The following is a 19,955-nucleotide window of genomic DNA, read 5'->3' on the forward strand; positions in this document are numbered from 1 at the left end:
ACCTTACAAAACAAATATATATGCAAAACAAAAACAAAATTGTATTGGTAAAACATGAAAGAAATAAAAATGTATTTAAACACCCGTGAATGTCAAATCCCTTCCTCATCCCTGTACCTCGTGAACATAATTTATTTATAATTCAGTTTGAATTGTCTCATATTTGGACATTGCTTTAGCACCACATTCAGACTGTTCCACAGTTTCACTCCACATATTGAAATGCAGTGTCTTCTCCTGGTAGTGCGTACACTAAGAACTTTTAAATTGAGTTCTCCCCTCAGATTATAACCCCCCTCTCTATCAAAGAACAGTTCTTGAATGTTTCCTGGAAGTACATTACCTTTTGCTTTATACATTAATTGTGCTGTTTTAAATTCCACAAGATCATTTAACTTTAATGTTTTTGACTTTAAAAATAATATGTTTGTGTGATCACGATAACCTGCAATGTGAACTATCCTTATGGCTCTTTTTTGGAGTATAAAAAGTGGTTGTAGTGTAGAATTATAAGTGTTTCCCCAGACTTCAGTGCAGTAATTTAAATATGGTAAAATAATATGGATTTTTTTATCCAGAATGTGCTTTACTTTACTCATGACTGATATGCTTCTTGACAGTTTAGTTTGGACATGTTTTATGTGAGGTTTCCAGCAGATTTTATGGTCTATTATTACACCTAGAAATTTATTTTCATAAACTCTTTCAATAATCACATCATTTATTTTAACTTGTACTTGAGTATTTAATCTACAGTTTCCAAATAACATAATTTTAGTTTTGCTCAAATGTAATGATAATTTGTTTCTATCAAACTATCTTTTTAATTTCTTCATTTCAGATGTGATGACCTCTAAAAGCTGCTGAATATTCTCACCAGAACAAAAAAGATTAGTGTCATCCGCAAGTAAAATACATTTAAATATATTAGATACTTTACATATATCGTTTATGTACAAGATGAAATTGTTTTGACCCAACACTGACCCCTGGGGGACACCACAAGCAATGTCCAAAACATTTCCAGGCAGCAGTACCTCCGTCCCTATGAACACAATGTTGGTAGTGGTCACGGGTGGTAAACCGGTGGGGGTATGAGTCCTGGTTGTTGCAATAGCGACTCCTACTGGTCAGGTGGCCTGTTTAGTTACGCTCTCCCATTGAAACTCTTAGCTGTCAGGTGAAAAGAGGCCGCTGGCGAGTCGACACGTATTGGGAGGAGGCATGTGGTCGTCTCCACCCTCCCCAGACCCACAGTAGGGCAGCGCAACGACCACGAAGGGAATTGGCATAACAGCTAAATTGGGGAGATTGGAACAAAGGTCAAAAGGAATACTTCTGTATGTAAAGACAGAAGAGCTGAGTTTCATCATGTGATAACAGATGAAGAGCTGACTTTCATCATGGCATAACACATGAAGAGCTGACTTTCATCATGTCATAACGGATGAAGAGCTGACGTTCATGATGTCATAACAGATGAAGAGCTGACTTTTATGATGTCATAACAGATGAAGAGCTGACTTTCATGATGTCATAAAAGATGACACCTTGGGCTTCTTTTCAAAATCCATGTATTTCAAATATTTTGGCATGAGCCGGTTGTCCTGCCCAACCTATTGAGGCCTAATTGGGAATGAATGCTCTTATTACTGACCAGTGAGCTGCAGTTCTCTATTTCCATTTTTAATTGAATGGATCGAAAGTGAATTGACCGCCAATCCTAATTTGATGCCTTGAGTCTTAATCCCTGCATCTCTCTCTCCCTGTTTGTCTGTCTGTCTCTAGCTTGTGTTGTTTTCGGGAAAGCTGAACACCATAGCCAGTATTGTCACCATATTCTTCCTGTTGGTCTATGCTGCAGTGGATCTGGCTTGCCTCGCCCTCGAATGGGCCTCAGCACCAAACTTCAGGTACCACACACACACACACACAGACACACACACAGACACACACACACCTACGCGCGCACACACGCACGCACGCACACACACACACACACACACACACACACACACACACATTTGAAATGTTTATTTATGTCCACATGAACAGAAGTACAAGGAGGCATCATACAAAGGACATAAACAATGCGAGTGCAGTCAGAAAATTATGAAAGAACAGTCAGGTACAAGGTGCATGGACGGCAGAATCATGGGAAAAGGTAACTAACAATGTCTCCTCCAAATTGAGAGGCTTCCTATAATTGCTGATACTGAGCAGTACCTGGCTAACTGCTTGGCCTTCCTTTTGGGGAGACCGGCTATTTGTAGGCCCCTCACAACCAACTTGTGCACATGCCCTAGGCTGCCAAAGATAAAAACTAGGAGTTTACATCTGTAGCCTAGCTGTGAGATGGTCTGCTGTAGCTGTTGGTATTTCAGCATTTTGGTTAGGAAGGCTTCTTCTAAGCTGTAGTCAAAAGTACAGCCAACCTCAAGAATGGACACCTCCCTAAGGTGTTCATTTACCACAAATACATCAGGGGTGTTAGCTGTAATACTAGAGAACATGGAATCATCATTGCACAGGTTGAACATGCTTGGCTTCACAGTAGAATGCACGCACGCACACACACACACACACACACACACACACACACACACACACACACACACACACACATATATGACGGTATGACTTTCATTTTCATCAGCGGGGGGGGGGCTAACAATATACTCGTTATCACCATACATAACGCTTATATTGAAACACGTTGACATTAGGGCCGTTCTTTCAACCTAAAAGTGCACTTTCTTCAACCTCAAACCTAAATTCCTTAGCAACCCGTGTTACCAAGTAAACAAATCACGGAACGATGGCCAGTTAGCCCGCAGTAACCTAGTGCTACTAACGTTAGCTCCCAGAACGATGGCCAGTTAGCCCGCAGCAACCTAGTGCTACTAACGTTAGCTCCCGGAACGATGGCCAGTTAGCCCGCACCAGAGTCATATAATATAATTATATTACATGACTCTGGCCCGCAGCAGCCAGGTATCAGTGCTAGCTCACAGAACAAAGGCCACGTAACCCTCTGCTGGCGTGTGCTGTGCACTACAATCAACTCTGTGTCAGTGTAATAGCAGTCTGTGACGTCACGGTATTGAGAATCATACCGGCGGGATTTCGAAATATCCTGGTATACCGTAATACCGTCATACCGCCCAAGCCTACAACACAGTATCATGTTTTATTATGTTCTGAACAAATAAAAACATATGAGTGAACTTAATTTCAAAGGTGGGTGAATTCTAATTCAAACATAAGGGGTCTGTCTGCGACCTCTAGACAGGGCCTGATAAACAGGGGGCCATCGGGACTGCTGCCCCAGGGCCCACAGCTTGCAAGGGCCCAGCCACAACAGTGAGCGGGGGTATAAATCCTCTTTGTGCATGTTTGTCCCATAGAGTAATTGTGTGTGTGTGTGTGTGTGTGTGTGTGTGTGTGTGTGTGTGTGTGTGTGTGTGTGTGTGTGTGTGTGTGTGTGTGTGTGTGTGTGTGTGTGTGTGTGTGTGTGTGTGTGTGTGTGTGTGTGTGTGTGTGTGTGTGTGTGTGTGTGTGTGTGATGTACCATGATCTTGGTTACTCCTGTGTCACTGTGCATGCAGGTGATTGCTTCTAATGAACTGATTGCTGCTAATTGGACACCTGCCTTGCGGGCTTAAAGGCACTTCCTCTCCCACACATGCAGTGTGACTGTTGCTAGAAGAGATTGTGGGAACATTGTCTCTTCCCTTTCCACCATTTTTTACCTTTAGTTTGAGCTAGTTATCATAGTTAGAATAGTCTTTTGGTTTAAACACAGACCATTGATGTCTGTGTGCACTAATGTTGCTTCCCTTTGAGCCAGGGTCATAACTGTGTGTGTGTGTTAAGGCTGAGCCCGAACGTTCGAACGTTCGAACGTTCGTTCGTTACGCTGACATTCGGACTTTAATTAATAGGTTCGAACGTTCGGTGAAAAAAAATAAAGGATGCGCACGGGGTTGAGGTGATGTGAATGCGAGGCGCTCGACTCAAACAGTATGGTCTGCCGGGCTGCAGCGGGATACTATTTCTCAACCAGAGCTCTATTTTGATTGACAGGCGATTCTGCCAATTACGTCACACACCGCTTGCACCCGCCTCTGCTGTTACCACCAATCGGCAAGCGTTTATTCGTTTTTTACTTCAGGCAATGCCGCCATTGATCTGCTTGCTTGAAGCCTCAACAGACTTACCGTAGCTACCGGGGAGCCGTAGTTAGCTCCCCGCCGAGGAAGTAATCTGTAACAAGGTTTCCGTAGGTGAACCTGCAGAAGGATCATTAATGAATACCAGCCTTTTTCGGCCACGGGGCGCGAGCTTCATGGCGGGAGGTGGTTGCGTTGGAAACAACAGCAGGCACACGCCTCGGCTCCTCAACAGACCAGTCCACCGTCTACCTCGGAACGGTGGTAGGGTGGACGGGCGGCAGGCGTGTTGGGAGCCCCTTACGTGACTGCAAGGGCTATTGTTTAGACAATAGACTATGCAATGCCGCCCTCCGTAGGATCTATAATAATACAATTTAAAAAAAAAATTATGATTTAAAAAAAATGTAAAAAAAAATTTATTAAATTTTTTTATTAAAAAAATGAAAAACGTTCGAACGTTCGTTCGATAAAGTTCGGGCTCAGCCTTTGTGTGTGTGTGTGTGTGTGTGTGTGTGTGTGTGTGTGTGTGTGTGTGTGTGTGTGTGTGTGTGTGTGTGTGTGTGTGTGTGTGTGTGTGTGTGTGTGTGTGTGTGTGTGTGTGTGTGTGTGTGTGTGTGTGTGTGTGTGTGTGTGTGTGTGTGTGTGTGTGTGTGTGTGTGTGTGTGTGTGTGTGTGTGTGTGTGTGTGTGTGTGTGTGTGCTGGATGCCACCATGGTCCTTAGGAAAAAGGTCTAAACATTGAGAAGGTTTCCTTGGCAGCAACGGAAATTCAGCGGCAACAGGACGGCGCCATGAAACATTTAGAACGCTGGTCAGCACTCCAGTGGTGCTGGGTGCCACAGAGAAAACCATTGAATCAATACAGAACATAATTTGTTTCCAATTTGGATGATATGGTAATACAAGAATGAGAGTGACTCAGTTATGAATCAATTCAAGAGTTTTACTAGTAGAGCAGATAATGGAGAAATAGACGGAACAAAAGAGGACAGTAGTATGACAGCAGGTCAAAGGTGAAAGAGCCTGATGGTAACAGCCCTGGGCCCTCATGTATCAACGTGACGTAGAAAATGTTCTATTTCCATACTTAAGCACAGAATTTAGAATGTGTGCACGCACAAAAAAAACGGGATTCATCACACGTGCGTACACAGGTCCTACGCACACCTGTCATGATAAATATCACCTTGGTCCTATGCCGAGGCTCGTGCACACTTTCACGTATTTGCATACCAGAACCGCCCCGATTAACCATATACGGTAATGGAACACCCCCATGAAATGTGGAAAAGTGGACTAACCCAAGCGAACTCTGAGAGACTTCACTGAGAGCGAGATTGATCACCGCGGTCCAACCAACAACTTGAACGTATAATCTTCGGTGCGCCGGGAGCCAAGGATGTTGACTCACCCAGTCCTGCTACAGAACCAGCACATTGACAGAAATAAATGACAAGAGATGACCCGACATTAAGCACTGTAATGACTGAAATTAAATCAATTTCAGCACGCCAACTCTGCGCTCTACAATGCCTATTGTGTGCGCTCGTCATGAGCCCGTGGTTCTGATCAGAGTCATTATGGCTTCAGTGGATAACCCTGATCTACATTGTGATGTTTTAGATACCCCAGTAATAACATTACAATTGAATTAAATACAATTAGGCCTGAATGAGACTCCGGCCACCGGCACATTATCAGCCAGAATGCGCGTTTATTGATGGAGCAAACTCTGAGAGATTGTTCACAGAGGCGCTGCCGAACCAAGATATAATATGATGTGTATAATATAATGTGTGTAGAGGCATATGATACAATCCATTTTGTTGTTGGTATTAGGTAGCCTATGAATTACATATAATAGCAGCCAGCCTACATTATGCAACAGTAACTTGCGCATATATAACACACAGCCCTGCGAAGCCTGCATACAGTAAACTAACTTGATCATTAATCTAGCTGTTGTATCTTTACGCTTATGAAAACATTAAATAATATGTATAGTCTATAGGCCGCTTATATTCTCAAATGGCTTAATGGCTATCCGAGTCCTCGATATCCTCGCGGACGGACCAGTATTTATATGATCATATCATATTCATATTCATATCATAGTTTACTCTATCAGCCTACCAGCATGTAATACGTTCTTTGTTAGAACTCAACTCGTTATTATTTTGCGCATATATTGCAGAAATACGGGGACGTTTGGATTTAGGCTTTGACACAGAATACAAGTCATGATATCACCCACACGATATATGCTCTGTGTCCAGAGCATGTATGCTTTTCATTCATTTAAGACACATTTATTGCAAGGGTTTTGTATACACATACACTCAACAAATAACCTCTGTCTGTTCTCGTTGCAATGCGTTTATATCGTGGGTGTTCATATGACTTGTATTCTGCTTACAGCTTCGGGGTTCCACTTATTACGTTTAACAATGGCAAAGCCTTTTAAATATAATCAAAACGTTCCTGTATTTCTGCAATATATGCGCAAAATAATAACGAGTTGAGTTACGCGGAGCGCAGTCAGTGCTTATTTCCGCGTTGTAAAAATATTCTACCACCGGGCGCCAACTACGCATGGTCTGACCTGTGCTTAAATATACGCACAAAGTCAAGCACAAGTTCAAATAGATAAATCCCACACTTTGCTTAGGAATGGTCGTACGCACGGCTTAAGCACATATCTGTGCGTACGTCAAGTTGATAAATGAGGGCCCTGGGCTCTTCACTCGGCTCCACCTCTAGACCTTCTGCGGCCTCTTCTACGTGGACCGACATCGCTGGCGTCTGCGGCTCCACAACAGCCTCCAGCGATAATAAGTCATCGCGCCATGGAAGTGAAGCCCTTTCCCGCGAACAACGTCAAGTGAACCACAGTATATGCGAGGAAAATCTACACAATCATAGACAAAACATGTTTGCATGTGTGATGTGTCATAGCACTATTTGAAGTTCCCATCTTGTGACTGTCAGTCTCTCACAATAAGCACACAATGTAGGCAGCGTGTCTGTCATCCTCCTTTACCACGCCACCAAATCTTCCTCGGAATATTATTTCATCTTTTCGTCATCTTTAGAGCTACAAATGTCAGTATCCTTTGTAAAGAAAATATTTAAATTTGTTCATTTATTCATTTATCAGCAAAGTTCGATTTCCCCTCATAATCCCAGTCCCATGTGAATCACTATCCATGTAATTTCAGGTGTATTGCTTCCTTAATTCTTAACTAGAAAGGTGCACTCAATAGAGAGCACTTCTCCACCAGACAGCAGCCACCCATGTCTTACTAGCCTACACATTAGTGAGGCTTAGGTGTAGGGGGCGCGGCAAACACAGACCAATGAAAGCAGATCTCCCTGCATTATTCCTATTACACTAGCACACTAGTACACTATTACACACTATTACATTATTACATGATTACACACTATTACATGATTACACACTATTACACAACATACAACATATTGAGTGGAATAATCCTTTAACCTTTTAAGTTTTTTTTTTATCATAAATCGATCAATAGAGACCATATTAGATCCCCACCTGGGGTATCATTGGAAAGCCACACTCATTGACTACATCCCTGTCCAAAGATTTTTGAGGCCGCCAAATGATTGATGGAGCTAGAGCCCCAGGAGTCGTGTACGTGTCGTGTACTTTGCTGTGTACTTTGGCGCACGCCTCACATATCGGCATGTAACACGAGAACCGATGAACGGATTTTGTCGGAAAAATGCTAATTATATCTCTTATCGTAAAACCGAGAGGAAATGACTCAATCCAGATTGAACACTGCCATTGGAAAGAGGAGCCTTTTCCCTATCCATAGTATGTATGATTTGGCCATAATAAGGTCAAGTTCAAGGTCAAATATGAATTTATAATTAAAATGGATTATAATTTATTACTGTATCTACAAATCCTTCTTTTTAATCATCTTCCCTTTATGCATTTTCTTAGCTTTTTTGTACACTTGATCTCAATACGGTGGTGAATGAGCCCAGTGAACGAGCTCGGTTCCAGCTCAATGGTAACATGGTGTTATTCACCGGCAGAGATGCAAAAAAAAATATCATAATTTATATTCTCCTTTGTTTCATTACAATTTACTCAAGCCTAGTAACAGACACAATATTTCTGACACTGGGAATACATACCCCCAGGTACTTAGATGTTCCTAGATACCAAGAACATGCTAATTGACCTTGTAGAAGTGGAGCAATCTTCCATTTACTTGGGCATGTACCTTTAGGCAGAATTTCTGAAAATAGGGCTACAGCTTAACAAGTTAAATCTATTTGGGTGGAATAAACCTTTAAAACTATTTGGATCAAATTAACCATTACACACATAAGTATGGGGGCATGGTTAACCTAGAGACCAATGAAAGTAGTAGTCTGTACTGCGTTCTCCCATAAGTCTCTACGGCAAACAGTTAATGAGATAGGAAAGGGGCGGGGCTTTTCCCAATAGACAATGATGGAAATTAATTCATAAATGTTTTGAATGCATAGGTATGTCAACGACAATAGGTTCACTATGGCATGTTGTAAACAGAGCTGATTACCAGTGTAGTATCACCCTCCTATGTTCAAAAGTGTAACTTTATACTGAATATATATTTCAATGGACAATGGTGGAAATGAATTCAAATGAAAGATTTGTTGGGGACCGATCGGAAGAATATTCCAGAATTCAGGTCCTTGTCCTGCTGTCAGCCTATGTGCGATGTTTCATCCAAATCTGCCCTGTTGTAGGGCTGGGCGATATGGCCAAAAATGATATTGCGATAACGATATCGATAACAATATCATATCACCCGATATTCGATATTATCGATATTGTTATATATATATATATATTTTTTTAAACAACAGATGTATGTTTATTTTGCAGCAATTCTTTGTCGTTGCCGCCATCTTTAGTCTTACATCCCCTCACACTCCAGTTCTCAGGCTGCAGCTGGTTTGAAAGCGAAAGTAAACCGGCTTTTCTGCTGGCTGTGGCTCCAGGGGAGTTGAACAGTTCTGGCTCTGCTAGTTTCTTTTCTATCTTTTGGCGCTTTTTTGGTGGACAAACCACTGCACATGTGCACCGTGACTCGTGACTGGAGACTAGCTCTGCTAGCACACATAGCCTACTGTGTACAGACGGTTTCAAACTGTATTTTAAATTAGAAAGCAAACAAAATAAATGGACAAGAGAAAAATATATCTCAATTTGGTCAGTATTGTCATTTGGACAAGCAAAGCCATTACTTTAAGTTGCAGGCAAGAAAGACAAGTCTGTCCACTGTCTCTGGTTTTAAAACTGCCCTGTTGCAGGTCACACAATTTTTTTTCCCCAATATTGATTATTAAAATATATCGCGATAATTATCGTTATCGTTATATCACCCAGCCCTACCCTGTCGTTTGCGATATTTGCTGCAGACGGAATCACGCACTCGCAGACACAACCGATTACATGATCTCCCCAGGCTTCCGCCTGGTGGAAATAATAAGACAACTATTGTTTGACTGTCGTTTGATGAACAATTATTGCAGGTCACACGGTAGTTGCACAGATACCTGTTTCATTTTATTTAACTTTTTTTAAGCTTGCTAGATTGTCATAGCACTTTGATTTGTAAATTGGAAAATAATTTACCGCCATGTATCCTTTCATTTCCCACAACAGTTTTCTTCTGGCGTCATATTCTGTGTTTTGAATTCTCTGGGAAGTGTCAGTGGAATAGCAGCCGTGTTGACAGGTCGGAACATGTTTAATTTGCCTCTTTCTGCGTCAAGGATACATCACACCAGTCAAGTCTGGGGGAACGTGAAGTTCAGTCTGGAGACGTCTCCGTAAAAACGTATTCCATTCAAACGTAGTAGTAGTAGTAGTAGTAGTAGTAGTTTATTTTTTCAGTCATCATCTCACACAATACAATATACACCATCATTTATCAATATAAAATTTTTACAGTGACTGAAAAGGTACAGACTGAAGCATAGTGCTTATATGTGCCTGTCCTATATTCTTACCAAAAAAAAATAAAAGGCACGATCAATCAATCAATCAATCAAATCCTTTATTTAACCAGATAAGCATAATTGATATTAAAAGCTCTTTTTCAAGAGCGATCTGGCCAAGCAAGGCAGCAGAAAGTTTCAACATAAAAAAAGAACATCACAATAAAAAATACAGATAAAACATTCACAGCAAGCTCCAATTTCAGGCAAGTTATCAAACAGGCAAGTTATCAAACACAGTTGCACTGTCCGAGGGAACTGAATTCGTAGGATTTTTAAATGGCTTTAAATTCTCAGAGGGTGACCAGTCCTGGTAATTTTAGGTCCTCCTGTATCTTGTTCCAGGATGAAGGAGCAGTATATTTAAAAGCCCTTTTTCCCCAATTCAGTTCTCATATAGGGAACATCCAGTTTTAGAGCATCTTGAGAACGAAGGGCATACTTTTTTTGCTTAGTGCACAGAAGCACGCTTAGGTACGACGGAACCAGTTTAAGCAGAGCCTTGTGCACAAGAGAGAGCCATCGGGAAAATCGCCGTATTTGTAGAGATGGGTAACTTGCAATGGCAACGATGAGGGACTGACCGACCGGCTGGCATTACAATGGAATCCCACGAGGCTGCGGTCCATCAGGGCCAAAACCTCACGCCACAAGAACAGCTTCTACCCCTCTGCAGTGGGCCTTATCACATAGATAGACACTATATGAGACCCCCACTGACTAAGAAAATTTACAAAAACAACGGGATCTGTGGAAGAAAATTGTCAGGGGGTGAGCTACTGTACTTGGGAGCAGGGTCTCTCATCTCCTCATAGACACTATACCTCCACTGACACGTCTCATCTCCTCTCCTCATAGACACTATACCTCCACTGACACGTCTCTCATCTCATCTCCTCATAGACACTATACCTCCACTGACACATCTCTCATCTCCTCTCCTCATAGACACTATACCTCCACTGACACATCTCTCATCTCCTCTCCTCATAGACACTATACCTCCACTGACTGACACATCTCTTATCTCCTCTCCTCATAGACGCTATACCTCCACTGACTGACACGTCTCATCTCCTCTCCTCATAGACACTATACCTCCACTGACACATCTCATCTCCTCTCCTCATAGACACTATACCTCCACTGACACGTCTCTCATCTCCTCTCCTCATAGACACTATACCTCCACTGACACATCTCTCATCTCCTCTCCTCATAGACACTATACCTCCACTGACACGTCTCTCATCTCATCTCCTCATAGACACTAAACCTCCACTGACACATCTCTCATCTCATCTCCTCATAGACACTATACCTCCACTGACACGTCTCTCATCTCCTCTCCTCATAGACACTATACCTCCACTGACACGTCTCTCCTCTCCTCATAGACACTATACCTCCACTGACACATCTCTCATCTCCTCTCCTCATAGACACTATACCTCCACTGACACATCTCTCATCTCCTCTCCTCATAGACACTATACCTCCACTGACACATCTCTCATCTCCTCTCCTCATAGACACTATACCTCCACTGACTGACACATCTCTTATCTCCTCTCCTCATAGACGCTATACCTCCACTGACTGACACGTCTCATCTCCTCTCCTCATAGACACTATACCTCCACTGACACATCTCATCTCCTCTCCTCATAGACACTATACCTCCACTGACACGTCTCTCATCTCCTCTCCTCATAGACACTATACCTCCACTGACACATCTCTCATCTCCTCTCCTCATAGACACTATACCTCCACTGACACGTCTCTCATCTCATCTCCTCATAGACACTAAACCTCCACTGACACATCTCTCATCTCATCTCCTCATAGACACTATACCTCCACTGACACGTCTCTCATCTCCTCTCCTCATAGACACTATACCTCCACTGACACGTCTCTCCTCTCCTCATAGACACTATACCTCCACTGACACATCTCTCATCTCCTCTCCTCATAGACACTATACCTCCACTGACACATCTCTCATCTCCTCTCCTCATAGACACCATACCTCCACTGACACGTCTCTCATCTCCTCTCCTCATAGACACCATACTGGAATAGACTGTATTAATAATCCATATATTCGTGCTCCTGTTCGTTCGTTACGTTAACATTCGAATTCTAAATCAAAATTAGAATTTATAATTTTTAATTAATTTTTTTTTCTTTTATGTGTCTATTCATTCTGTTTAAACCAATGGGGTTTTTCTTCACAGTTGCAGATAAAGATTAGGCTACACTAATATTATAGTATTAAAAAGAGTTATATTCATTAAAGAAAGTTGATTTAATCAAAAAGAAAGACTCATTTAATCAGATTAATCACTTTATTCAAATTGAGGATTTAGTTTGAGGATATTTATAATAAAATAAAATAAAATAAATTGGATTTTTTTTTTAATAAAACATTTTTTTTAATTAAAAACGAAGGTTCGAAGGTTCGTTCAAAAAACCCTGACGAAGTTCGAATCCCAAAAACAGGCTTCGGGGACAGCCTTACTCTTAGCTATGAGTGAATCCCTGAGAAGGAACCGTTAGTGCATCGGCCCGAAAAGGTCGTAAGTGGAGCTACGATGCAATTTGCTTGTCACTTTTGTCATAAGTCCGTTGGTGCATGAGGTCCCTTGTTCTTGAATATTTCACTAGACGATGTTTCAAAAGCCCAGGCATGGGTTCGTGAGGGTACGGGAGTAGATAATTTCGTGAGTGAAAAGATTCCTGACTGGAACTCTTTTTCACAAACATCTCATCGCATAGGGAGGTGTAGTGTAGACGTCATTGGGTCTCATTCCCGAACGGATTTACGACCAAAAATTTCCTTTAAGACATTAGGGTTGGTAGCACGATTCCCCAAATTTTCCTGAGATCAGATTTGAGCGTGGCTGAGAGAAGATTTAAGAGTGCTGAGGAGCACACTTATGATTGATTGACTAATTGAACATTTTATTAACTTGACAGACTGTGTTCTCATAGTGATTCCTTCATGTCAACGCTACAGGCCTCCTTGGAATTAATTACTTAATCATAATTCAAATAAATATGACAATATTTGTACGATAAGAAATTACACATTTGATGTCGGAAAAATAAATAATATGGATTCATCTGATCACAGGGCAGCTGGATTAACCATATCTGGACCAGCTATTTTGGACAAATGTATAATTACTTTAATTACTCAGATATTCAAACACAATTATGCAATTATTGTGAAATGATTGAAAATAATAATAATTTAATGCCTTCTGTGGAATTTGTATTTCTTATTTGTTACATATCTGTTTTAATGGTATACAATGGGACAGACCTTTGTTTGATATAGCTATAAACCTACATTCCTTCGAATATATCATTAATCAATTAAACTTATATTGAAATACACTATAGCCTATACACCAACACTGAAATGACAGTGGATAAATAAATAAATAAATAAATAAGAACTAAAGCTAATCGGTGGAAATAGACTGCATTAATATTCCATAACAAGTCTTGTGTGCCCCAGTATGGCCTACGTGTCTAATAATGAACAGTATAGGCTTAATATATTCTAGTTACTTGTTTCATTAGGATTTAGTACTATATATATGCTCTGCAGCATATATATATAGTATCTACTAAATCCTAATGAAACAAGTAACTAGAATATATTAAGCCTATACTGTTCATTCATTAGACACGTAGGCCATACTGGCGCAATAATAAGCCTATACTGCGTTCATTCATTACGCCGTAGACTATATATATAATATTTCATTAATTCATTCATATACAGTACTGCGCACGTGTGTGTGTGCGCGCGCGCTGCGGCAGGTGTACCATGAGCTGTACTATATATGATGCCAATATATATGATGCCAATCGAATAAAATGTTGATGGGTCGCAAGACTCGCAAGGCACTTCCGCCATTCCATTTTCACGCGGCTGCGTCATTAGTTTCCTTATAAGGAGCTCTGGAGGCGTTGTTTTGTATGCAAATGACCTGAACGGGGACGCGCTTTTGCGTTTGAGACATATGCCATTCTCCAACGCAGATATCAGATCATATCACAGGTGTGAACGTTTGAGCCACTTAATAATAATAATAACTTTATTTGTATAGCACTTTTCATACAGAGGTTGCAGTTCAAAGTGCTTCACAACAGTAAAAAATACAGGCATGAGCGAGCATAGCAAGGTATGGTAAATCACAGTGTTTCACATTAGGATCTAGCATCCCAATAGGCTGTTTACAGTTTCATTCAGTAATACAAATAATAAAATTGTTTAAAATGATTAAGTTTCTAAAAATTATAAAATAGAACAAACATACAACAACAGTACAAAATACAGGCATACGCGAGCATAAACAAAATAAATGTAAATAGCATGGTTACAGTAAAAAGTGTGATAAGATTGTTCAATCAGATGAAAATGGCCCAGTTAGGAGAATCAACCTTGGCTAGGCGGTGATGTTCACGATGTACCTAACTGGAATGTTAAACAACTTTGATAAGATTTAGGTCAAAAGTCATCTTCTCCTCACAACAGAGCATCAAATATTTGCCTGCATTACCCCACAGTGAAATGCCTGAGCAAAGAGATAGGTTTTAAGCTGTCTTTTAAAGATGTCTAGCGAGTTGGCTTCTCTGATGTTTTGGGGTAGTTTGTTCCACAGTTTTGGGGCATAGTTGATAAAGGCTGCATTACCGATCCTCTTTTGACTGTTTCTGGGAGCCTCTAGTAGTCCAGCAGCTGATGATCGCAGTGTTCTTGCTGGTGAACTTAAGACATATTACCAGCACGTTGGGGACTCAGAGTAAACTTGTCATTGATTCTGTTTCAGTCGGTTCCAAGATAAGTCTTCCAAGAGAACTCTTTGGAAAATATTGGGGAATGAGACCCATTGTTGTTTCCGGCCGGTCCACCTCACTTGAAATTGCAATGTATTTCCAATTGACACATTTCTAAATTGTCTCGTTTAAAACAAATAAAGCATGAACATTGGCATGGTGTACCTTTCTGTGTGTATTCATCCACAATCTATAGCTCAACATGAAACAATTCGCAATTAATCGTAAAATAATTACGTATCATTTTTCAACCGAAAATGCAATACGGTTAGTGATAGAAGGGAACAAAAAAAATGGAAGGCTTGCCAATGTTTATGAGGCAGAATTATTACAATAGCTGATAATAAATGTTCCCAATGATAAATCCCTATTATGGGTGGGCCGCGCTGGAAACTAAAGTGACGTCAGACTACACCTCCCTATTGACACATGACAAGACAAGGAGAGCTTCACTGCAGCGTTAATCTGTTCTTGTATCATGACCTCATTCAATTAATTAAGAGATTAGAATGCCTCCATTTCCACATGTATTTTCTTTGGTTCCGTGACAGACCTACTGTACCATTTTCTTTATTGCATTAAATATCAAGCCTTTAAAATGTAAATGTTTAAGTGTTCAACATTTCCATCTGCATTTCCCTGTAGTTTAATGTTTGCGTATGGTTTGTGTATGTCTGGCTCGCTATCAGCGCTTGACCGCTCGTGAAGGGTACAGGACACAAAGTTGTCCAGAAAACTTTCCCAATGTCTATCTATCTCCCTATTGGCCAGGGGAACCGGGGCCCCCATCGCTGATAAGGCGCCTGGTTGGCTGGCTGCTCTGGGCCCCATCCCCCTCCCCCAAGCTGTTAATTATTTTAGCCCCGCTGTCACTCCAGTCACCGGGCGGATTTCAACACCACTTGTTTGTTTGTTTGTTTGTTTTTTTGGTTGTGTTCTCTTTACTTTCCATCCCTCTCTCCGCCCCCCCCCCCCCTCCCCTCTCTCTCCAGCGGCTCTTTCCAGGCAAAAAGAATTAAAAGCCATTTAGCGTCCCCCCCCCCTGAGAATGGCTCTGTAATTAGCATAACTAATTTAGCAGAAATATTTCCCTTTCCCCTAAATTTGGCACACACGGCTGTTTTTCTGTCGGAGTGGGGTGGGCTACAGAATTATGATGTAGCGGAAGAGATGTCTGCTTGCGTGTGTGTGTGTGTGTGTGTGTGTGTGTGTGTGTGTGTGTGTGTGTCTGTGAGATGGAGAGTGAAGGTGCAGTATGTGATTGGGAGATTGGATTTTTGTGTGTGTGTGTCTCGTCGTACCACCAATTCACGCGGTGTCGTTTTTGGGCTTGTGTTCATTTGTGTGTGCATCAGTGTCTCTCGTGTGTGTCCGACTAGCCACATGTGCATGTATGTGTGTGTTCATGTGTGTGTTCATGTCCTTAAATGCTTTGTGAGTGTGTGTGTGTGTGTTTTGGCGTGTGTGTGCGTGTATGCGTGTGTGGAGGCTGCGTTGGCTCTAGCTTTATCAGTAGTGACTCCAGAGCATTCCTTGTGGGATGCTGTGTGTTCTACAGCCGATGGCACACAGGCACTGGCCTCTTGGTCTAGTGGCTTTAGACACACACACACACACACACACACACAATGTCACAGGGTCACTGGCCATGATTTAGGACACAACTGAGGACCCTCACATTGGCGGCGGACAACATTTGCAGCACGAGCCGCTATTGCCGCGCGGAGAGAAAAGAAGTAGAGATTGGAAAACAACTCAATCACAATGGCTCCAGAGAAGCCGCAGAGAACGCCGTTCTTCTCAACTCACGCCGACGCTGACTGTGTCTGTTCAGTGGCGGTCCTCTGGAGCTGCCGTGATTAGTTCTGTTTTTTTTCAACTCTGCGATTTTTCAACAACTGAACCGCTGTCCCCGCCAACTTCAAAAACTGAAGGGGGGGAAATAAAAAGGCGATTTATTATGTGCATAATCGCTCCCCAAAAACTCGCCCCCAAATGCATGCGCTTTATGACTTGGGAATTAAGATTGAACTTGTCCTCTTGAGTGACGCCATCTGGAGGACACATGATCCATGTAGTTTTAAATACAGCTCAGTGAAATAGAGGATGGGATAAGTAAGGAGAATGTCATGAAGGGATAGTGTAGGGCAGTGGTTCTCAACCTGTGGTACGCATACCATCGGTGGTACTTGGGCCCCCTACTTAAAAAATAAAAATAAAAAAGTATTATTATTATTATAAATATTTTTAATGCTTTGCACATAATCTCGCACATATCCCAAAACAGATTTGCACACATTCATTCAGTTGGACATTGAAAGGTAATAGGTTTTGAGTATGTCCTCCTGTGATTTTATCGGACAACACTGAATCCTTGTGTTACTGTGGTACTTTCAGCTTAAAATTATGAAAAAATAGCAATCCCTGTTGCAATCTTTTCATCTAGATAATTTCATTGCGCTGTAATTGCACAACACAATGATTCAATGCATTCCAATGACAAATGGAGGACTTATGCAAATTAATTAAGTCAATAAGTGTCAAACTGTGAATGTGTGCAAAAGTCTTTCGCGTTTTAGGATATGTGTGAGATTATGTGCAAAAGAAATCGGCATTGGTTTTCGGCAAAGTGCCCCTTTTGAAGCGGAAGTTGAGTCCTGGGGGGTCAGGGCAGGTGAGGTAGGGAGAAGCTTTTGAAGTGGCAGGTGAGTCCTCGGGGGTCGGGGGCAGGTGAGATAAGGAGAAGCTTTTGAAGTGGCAGGTGAGTCCTCGGGGGTCGGGGCAGGTGAGATAAGGAGAAGCTTTTGAAGTGGCAGGTGAGTCCTCTGGGTCGGGGCAGGTGAGATAAGAAGAAGCTTTTGAAGTGGCAGGTGAGTCCTTGGGGGGTCAGGGCAGGTGAGGTAGGGAGACGCTTTTGAAGTGGCAGGTGAGTCCTCTGGGGGTCGGCGGGCAGGTGAGGTAGGGAGAAGCTTTTGAAGCGGAAGTTGAGTCCTCTGGGGGTCGGGGCAGGTGATAGGGAGAAGCTTTTGAAGTGGCAGGTGAGTCCTCTGGGGATCGGGGGCAGGTGATAGGGAGAAGCTTTTGAAGTGGCAGGTGGTGTGTTTGCTTTACTGCTGAACCAGTATAATTTCCCAAAAGAAAGGTCTCTGGAACAGGTGAGCAGGTTTTTGGTGGCAATCTTCCCTGCCATTTTCTTCACTCCGGTGTCATTCAAAGCCTCTTTACCCTTTGTCAGCCATGCTGGCAACTCGCCGCGGTCATTCCTCGGCTGAAGTGGAACTGAACCCGACTGCGATGGAGGAGGATGCTTTGGATTGGAGATCTGTAGAATTCACACCAGGGCTTATTGTCGGAGACATCAAGCTCCCTCGTTTGTTGTGAGATGAAGGTCTTCCTCTGTTGGGCTGTTCCTGCTTGATCAGAAGATGGTCTTGCTTGATCAGAAGATGTTCTCTTTCACTTTGAGGGTGTTGGGGGGGGGGGGGTCTGTCTGGAATGTCGTGTTTTGCGGTTGCACACTTGATTTCTAAAAGGAGGGGAGGGGTGAGCAGACATGGAGGTCTGTCCTTATTTCAACCACTGAACATGTTCACCTCATCTACTGTCCTCAGTAGATCATCATTTATTATGTTGGTTTGGGTTTCTCCACGTGTATAAGCAGTTTGAGCACCAAGGTCCTCGCATCCATTCAAGGTAGATCCGTGAAACAAATAACGTATTGCTCCATGAAGACTTGGAACACAATTGAGTCTCTGACCTTGACGTTGACAGGCCTTAGGCGTCCCGGGGAACACGCTGTGTCTTGCTGCCCTACCCGTGCTGAGGCCCATGAGGATGGTGTCGCCAGCAAACGTGGGCAGCGCGACGGACCTCCAGCTTTTTCCATGAAGGCACAAGCCCCGCATCTGTCCAGAAATTCCGACTGTGTGAACTCCAGTCTATTCGTTGAGGTCCGACCCGTTATGTGAAGTTGTACCTAGGTGAAGGGAAGTCATCCAAAGCCTCAAAGGTAAGTCAAGTCCCGGTGATATACTGGCCAGTGCTCATTCGCTGCCTGACGTAATCAGGCTGCTATTGTAAATAAGAATTTGTTCTTAATGACTCGCCTGGTGAAATGGAAAAAAAAAGAAAAGAAAAGAAAATGAAATAATGTCTCGTACACTCGCCGACCTCTTACTCACAGAATGTGACAGCATCAGCTGGCAGCTTCCAGAAAGCGGGGGGGGGGGGGGGGGGGGGGGGGGGGTGTGCGTGTGCGTGCGACAGGAGAGGGAGAAGGATGGAGGGAGGGAGGTTTGTGAGGCAATGTATTTGACCCCCTCTCCAATCATGACGTGTTCTTTTGGCTGACAGCCGGGTCCCTTCTCTCCATCTCCATCTCTCTCCCACATCTCTTAGTGCTTTTTCGAGGTGGCCATAATAATTTTTTGTGTTCTTTTTTTCTTCTTTTTTTTTTTTTTAGCTGTGTCAGCGAAGTGACATCAGTCATTGGGTAATGGGGGTGGGTGGGTGAGAGAGAGAGAGGGAGGGAGAGAGAGAGAGAGGGAGAGGGGAGAGAGGTGATTGTGGTGGAGCGACTCTGATGACAGAAGAAAAGAGGGGGAGAGGAGAGGGAGGGCACGCAGAGTCGCAGACTGGGCAGGCAAGCTTTTAGCGTAATTACACCCTCTCTCTATCTCTCTCGCTAGCGGGAGGGGTGGAGAGATGGGATGAGAGGCAGAAAGAGAGAGAGAGAGAGTTAGAGAGAGAGAGAGGGGGAAGGAGGGAGAGAATTGTAGGGGGCTACCATAGATTCTGAGTGATTAGGGAGGAGAAGGAGAAGTTAGCGAACAGTAGGGAAGTCATGGACCAAGCCTCTGCTCCCAAAGCAGTGGAGAGAACACAAAA

The 19,955-nt window shown here is 42.7% G+C and overlaps 1 protein-coding gene across 1 annotated transcript in view; it reads left to right on the forward strand.

Moving 5' to 3' along the window:
* LOC311225066 (solute carrier family 12 member 9) overlaps nt 1-19,955 on the forward strand; it is a 179,191-nt gene that overhangs the window by 136,358 nt on the left and 22,878 nt on the right. Inside the window, exon 10 of the mRNA XM_084310274.1 lies at nt 1,789-1,913. Within this exon, the coding sequence (XP_084166400.1) occupies nt 1,789-1,913 (125 nt within the window). The remainder of the gene's footprint in view (nt 1-1,788; nt 1,914-19,955) is intronic.

The sequence above is a fragment of the Notolepis coatsorum genome (assembly GCF_963971535.1).
Source record: "Notolepis coatsorum genome assembly, chromosome: 1".
Classification (NCBI taxonomy): Eukaryota; Metazoa; Chordata; class Actinopteri; order Aulopiformes; family Paralepididae; genus Notolepis; species Notolepis coatsorum.